The sequence below is a fragment of the Tasmannia lanceolata genome, unplaced genomic scaffold (genome assembly GCF_043159265.1).
Source record: "Tasmannia lanceolata isolate RefF3 unplaced genomic scaffold, GAP_Taslan_0.1 ptg000037l, whole genome shotgun sequence".
Classification (NCBI taxonomy): Eukaryota; Viridiplantae; Streptophyta; class Magnoliopsida; order Canellales; family Winteraceae; genus Tasmannia; species Tasmannia lanceolata.
In genome coordinates this window covers 4,208,813-4,215,165 of record NW_027518714.1, presented here as the reverse complement: position 1 = coordinate 4,215,165, position 6,353 = coordinate 4,208,813, and the positions used below count along the sequence as shown (strand labels likewise).

At 42.6% G+C, this 6,353-nt stretch overlaps 1 protein-coding gene across 1 annotated transcript; it reads left to right on the top strand.

Moving 5' to 3' along the window:
* Window positions 1–779: 779 nt before the first annotated feature.
* LOC143860587 (uncharacterized) lies at window positions 780–3,454 on the top strand. The gene has a single exon (XM_077371299.1). The coding sequence runs from the start codon at window positions 920–922 to the stop codon at window positions 3,188–3,190; it is 2,271 nt and encodes a 756-aa protein (XP_077227414.1). The 5' UTR covers window positions 780–919; the 3' UTR covers window positions 3,191–3,454.
* The last annotated feature ends 2,899 nt before the right edge of the window (window positions 3,455–6,353 follow it).

The following is a 6,353-nucleotide window of genomic DNA, read 5'->3' as shown; positions in this document are numbered from 1 at the left end:
ATCATGCTGTTGAATTCATATTGTCTTATTTTGTTCCCTTTCTCTTTTTATTGATCATTTTGTTCTATATGATATGTGGTTGCTTTATTTTTTGCACTTTTAACGGGTATTTGCACTAGGATCAATCAGGGCAAGTCCGGCCCGGCCCTACCCAATCAGGGCGGGCCAAGGCCGCACTGAGCCTTGTAGGGCAGGCAATGGGTTGAGGTTTTTCGGCATTAACTCAAGGTTAAGGCGGGTCAGGGCCGAGATAATGGGATCTAGGGTTGGGCTAGGGTTTTGAAAAACCCGACCCAACCCGAGCCCTGTTGCAGTCCTAATTCAACCCATTCATTTGTTGAGCCTCAACCTAGATAAGTTGTGTCCAAAAAATCATCTCCATAATTTGTAGATAAACTACTCCATGTAGAAGTCACTATAGATCGAAGCGTTAGGATAACAATGAACGGTTTATTTCTTTGAACATGAAACTTTGGCGAGCCACCGTGAGAAGTTGCGCTATTATTGGCTATCGTATGGGTTGTAGACGACACAGAAAAATCTAAGAGGAACAACCTGAGAATGACAAATCTTGATCCAACGGATAAGATTGTCAATCCAGCATGAACCTGTAGAAGAGTCTTCACGGTGGCCTACGAGATGAGCGGTTCTGATTACAACACTGACTCGACAAACGAGAAGAATAAGAAGTGGACTTTTCAGTTACCTAGATCTCCCTATTCCATAATTTATAGGTTAAGGAAATAAATAAAAAATCGACCCCCAAATATCTTAAATCGACCCCCTACGGTTCGATTTATCAGTGCCCAAAATAAACCAAGAAAGGAAAGAAGAAGGACGAGAGGACCGTCCTTTTATATTAAAATCTGCAAGCGCAGTTGAGAGCCTGAAAAAACAGCTTAAGATGCAATAAATCTCCATGCCTAAGAAGAAGAAAGGAAGGAAAACGGGCTCCCGTTCTCAAGAGTTGAAGTTGCAGCATCAACAAAACCCTAAAATGGCCGAAGAAAAAAACGAAGAGTTGAAGTTGCAGCATCAACTAAACCCTAAAATGCCCGAAGAAGAAATCGAAGAGTTGGAGGTGCAGCACCAACAAAACCCTAAAATCCCCGAAGAAGAAGAAGGAGAAGAGTTGGAGTTGCAGCACCAAAACAACTCTAAAATCCCCGAAGAAGAAAAAGAAGAAGAAGAACAACCATCTCAATTTCTAGACCTAGACCCAGATCAAGAATCCTCCATTCAAGAAGATCAACAAGAAGAGCCTCTGAAAGATGCAGATCCAGAAGAATCACAAGGTATGGCTATCTCACCCCCTCCTTTTGATACTTCCACTATCCAACATATTAATGTTCTCGACCCGCCCACAGTTCGAAAACCCAAGAAGAGAAAAAAACCATACTCCCAAAAACAACGAGCCGCTGTTCAGAAGAAACTCCATCTCCTTAGACTCAATCTTCAACCCATTCCTTTCCGCCCTGACAAAACCCTAGATTTTCCAAAACACGAGAAGCTATTCCGCCGCCTAGGTTTGTGGGACTTTGCACATCTAGAGTTCGATCGAGAAATCCGATCTGACCTTCTTGCCCTTTTGATCGCCAATTACAACTCCCAATCTCGTAATAGTACTGTAAAAGATTTTCGAATTAAGGTCAGTCGTCCTGATCTAGCCCGAGCTCTTAAACTCCCCTTGAAGAAGGACAAGGCTGCTGTAGAGTTTGTAGATTCGGATGCGGAGCCCTTCTCTGAAGAATCCCTTTCGGTAATTGATGATTTCATGTGTAATTACATTCTTCTTCATGGAGATACTTGGATGATGCCACAGGAGATTTTAACCTCATCTCGGCTTTTGAAAGAGGGGCTGCCTCATAAGATTGATTGGGCTGGGTTGATTTGGTATATGGTGGAAAAGGAGCTCTCACAGGTGCCAGAATCGGAGTTGGTTTGTTATTATGCTTCCCATTTGCAGTGCTTGATGAAGGCTCAGCGGTCGGAACTCTTTATAGAAGAACCCATGGATGAAATTTCAATGGAAGAGGACGATGATGCCGGTTGTGTGAAGACGTTGAATATGGAGGATTTCCGAGGGCAGGATTTGGAGGATCAGCAGGTTGAATTGTGTCTAGGGCAGGATAAGAATGACAGTGAGCGGGTTGTAGTTGAGGATGTTATGGACTTTGGAGAATGCAAGGAAGAACAAGGGCAGTGGTTTTTGGATGGAAAGAACAACAGTGGTGAGCATTGCTTGCAGCCTTGTAATCTAAATGAAATAAGGGGTTCAGAGTGCGAGCAAGTGGGTAAAGATGAGGAACAGGGGTACATTCCAACATCAAATTTCTCAAATAACCTGGATAGGTTAGCTTCGACCGACCTTATTCAAGAGATGGAGACTACAAACAATTCTTATGGTCTTCACACGGGCCTTCTCGATCCGTCTTTAGGAGAGCTTTTGACATCCAGAGCTGATATGCATAAATCCGTTTCATTGAATCTTGGTGGTTCTTCCATGTTTGGTAATTCTTTCAAACGTGAGATCGATGATGATGATGATATTCACCATTTCTCTCAAAACAATCAGCAGAGGAAGCTGAGAAATGACTCCCATTGGGGGGACCATGCACCCTCCGACTTTGACACGTGCATGGAACAAGTACAGATGTGGATTGGTAAAGCTAGAACAATGCATGAAGGGAAAGAACAGGTGTTTATGGAGTCCAACATACATATACAGTACTTAACCAATCAGGTGCAACAAAAGGATGCCCTAATTCATTCCTTAGAGAAAAGCAGGATTGAAGAGCGGCAAAAATGGCACCAGGAGATTTATCGGCTTGAACGCGAATTCTGTGTCATGGAGGACCTTTTACATGGTTATAAAAAGGCTTTGAAGGAAACACGTAATGCGTTCTCTGAGTATAGACAACGTTTTCAGCAGCCCGATGAACCACTTTACAAGGATGTTGGTGGCACCGGGGGTCTTGTTCTTAGCACTACGGATTTGGAAAAACATCGTTTGGAGAAAGAGGAAGAAGCGAGGATTCAGCATTGCATGATAGAAGGGAAGTTGGATGCTTTTCAACATCACTGGTGCCCAATCTTTGATGCGCATTCTAAGCAAGTTGACTTGATGGATATGCGATTGCTGAAACTGGTGGAAGTAATCAAAGCCCTCAAAGTTCAGAAATCTGAGTGACACTTCTGAATAAGTTATAAACCTACATTAATGTACAATCATTGTCGTGACTCTTAAATCTCGGTGCCTATAGTCTCTGGCAAGTGCTGGTGTCCATGTCCCCATATTTAAGTGATGCGTTTGGTTTAAGTTTTCTGTTATTTCTTTATTTAGGTTGTCAGGTTATGCATTCCAGCTTAATGTGAGCGATGACACAAATCTAAGTGTTGGAAGACATTTCCTTTCTGTCATTAGTAAAATTATCTGCTTTTATATTCTTGGGAACATTTCTGTTTTTTTTTTTTTTAGTAAATGCCTATTTTACATGAATCTTCCAATATTTCACATTTGTTGTCAGGGAATTAATGTATTCCAAGATTGCTTCTTATGGGATCTCATTTTTGGAATAAGGGGTGCGTGAATAAGTTGGTTTTTGAACTTCTATGTTGTATGCTAATTATTTTAAGGGTGATGATATTTTCAACCCCCCACGCCCTCACCCCCCATGCCCACCCTACAGAGGACGCATTCGCCCCCCTTTTAACGTGATTTGATGTCAAAAAACATTAAAAGTTGCCCACTGTTCACGTTGTGAGGAGGGGGGGAGGGGGATGTGTACTGCAGAGGGGGTGAAAATATCATCTCCCTTTTTTAATTGTTATCATGTTCCATACAAGTTATATTCCAATCTTTAAATTTCTTGATGACTACAGGTTTTCTGCACGCATCTTTCAGTATCTATATATTATTTATTCTTTTATAAGGACTGCACATATTCTTGTTACCCAGTAGAAAGAGTAAAGCCATGCCTAGAAAAGGTCATGCACTTGTGATTATTTGTCATACGATCTTTTTCTGAACACTATTAGGAGTAGACCATTTTTCATGAGCACAACAAGGCACATGAATTCAGTTAAGCAACACACAGCCCACATGCAACATCAAAGTGTATTTTGTATTTTTTATATTGTTGACAAGCCCTTTGAATGGTTGATGAATCTGATAATTTTTTAGCCTTTTATAATATGATCCCAGAACAGGCACAATGCCCGTAAAGCTAACAGCTCCCATGTACATACCAAAGTTCCGGAGTGTATCATATGTTTATCGGTGGCACTGAGTCTTGGGTAACATCTGTTATACATGAGCAATCTTCCTCATATGGGAAAAAAATCAGTCAGATTTTGTGGAATTCACCCGGAATGAAGCCGCAAGGATCTTCTCAGTCTGCGGAGAAAAAATAGAGGAAGAAGCTTGGAACAAAGTAAGGTCTAAAAATAAAAAAAGATTAGATTAGGCTAAGAAAATAAGGCAAGAAAAAATGAGAGCAGGTTTGTATTGCTCTAGATGCAGATATCTAAATTATAGCTTCAAAAACTATGCAAAATCTGTCTAAAGATCTGGTCCAGGAACGACGTGGAGATGTTAGTGGTGGTGGGGTGGGGTGGTGGTGGTGTGTGTGCGTGTGCGTAGTTGGGCATGGTGGGGGGTGGGGCGTGGGGGTGGGGGGGGGGGGTGGGAGGAGGGGGGGGGGGGGGTTGCTCTACCTGCACTAAAGGAGAAAATAGAGAGAGAGAAGGCAACCGAAGAAACTGTTGGGAAAGTCTCTTGTTTCCCAAAGTTGGTGAAAACAAAAATTAGAAACTTTTGTTTCTTAAGTTTTTAGAAAATCCAAGGTATAAAACCTCTTGTTGTCAACGACCAAGAGTGGTGGGAGGCTCTTTGTGTGTGGCGGATGGATAAGAGTGTGGATGCAAGAGGAGGTTTGGACTACTGAGAGAGTGAAGGGTGTTTCTTCTTGGGGTTTTCCTTTTGGATTTTCTTCTCAGGTTTCATCTAGAGTTATTCTCAGGGTTCTCTCATGTGTACAGTCTTGGTTGAGAAGCTAGGGAAAAGGTTGCGGGTTTTGAGTTAATCCATTGTAATACTTGTATATTGTTTTTTCTCATGGTGTAAGATTGTGTTCTTGCCCGTGGACGTAGACATCTTGGCCGAACCAAGTAAAATCTCGGTGTATCTTGTGGCTTGTGTTTACTTTTATTTCTCCGTTTATTTGTGCACGATCGGATCAGGTTTGCCCGACAGATTTTCTCAAGTGGTATTTGTGCAAGAAGAGGTGTCGGCTACATTGAGAGAGAGAGAGAGAGAGAGAGAGAGAGAGAGAGAGAGAGAGAGAGAGAGAGAGAGAATGTTTCTTCTCGGGGTTTTCTTCTCGGGTTTCCTCTCGAGTTATTCTCAGGGTTCTCTCGTGTGTACAGTCTTGGTTGAGAAGCAACGGTGCGGGTTTGTGGGTTTTGAGTTAATCCATTATAATCCTTGTATATTTTTTTTCTCATAGTGGAAGATTGTGTTCTTGCCCGTGCACAGGGGCGGAGCCACATATAGCGTGGTGTTTGGTAGTAGTATATAAAAGGGATTTTGACTTGCAAAATCCCTTTAGATACTACTACCAAAAAACGGTTTTACCGGCGTTCTTGAACGACGGTAATAGTAAATGGCCCCCCAATGACCAAGGAAGGCAAAGTGTAAATTAGTCCGGTCCCTCGAAGTGTAAATTCCTGGCTCCGCCCTTGCCCATGGATGTAGGCATTTTTGCTGAACAACGTAAAATCTCGGTGTATCTTGTGGCTTGTATTTACTTTTATCTTTCCGTTTATTTTTGCACGATCGGATCGGGTTTGCCCGGAGTATTTTCTCAACAAGTGGTATTAGAGCTCGGGTTTTAGCGTTTGACGTCAGGTCGCGGTTGGAGCGATTGTGAGCATCGTTGTTGGATCACGGTTGCAGTGATTGTCGGGCCGGGGGGGGGGGGGGGTGGGTGTGGGGGTTGGGGGTTAGAAATATTATCCGAGAGATTATCGTTCTAGGTGGAGCCCTATAACAAGAAGTGAGGAGTGCCTGAAATGACAATAAAATCGAGTTCTGCCCAGTTCAACATCGACAGGTTTGACCGAAAAGACTGTTTCACCCTATGGTAGATGAGGGTGAAGGACATCATCGTTCGACAGGGCTTGGCCAAGGTGTTGAAAGGAAAGAATGGGAAGCCGGAGAAGATGATAGATGGAGAGTGAGAAGACATTGAGTCGAAGGTGGTCATCACAATTCGGCTATGTTTGGCAGATAACATTATGGAAGAAGAATCAGCGCCTAAGTTTTTAAAAAAAAAAGTTGTGAGAGAAGTTAG

Coding starts and splice junctions, on each gene's coding strand:
- LOC143860587 (XM_077371299.1), top strand. CDS start 920: ATGCCTAAGAAGAAGAAAGGAAGGAAAACGGGCTCCCGTTCTCAAGAG.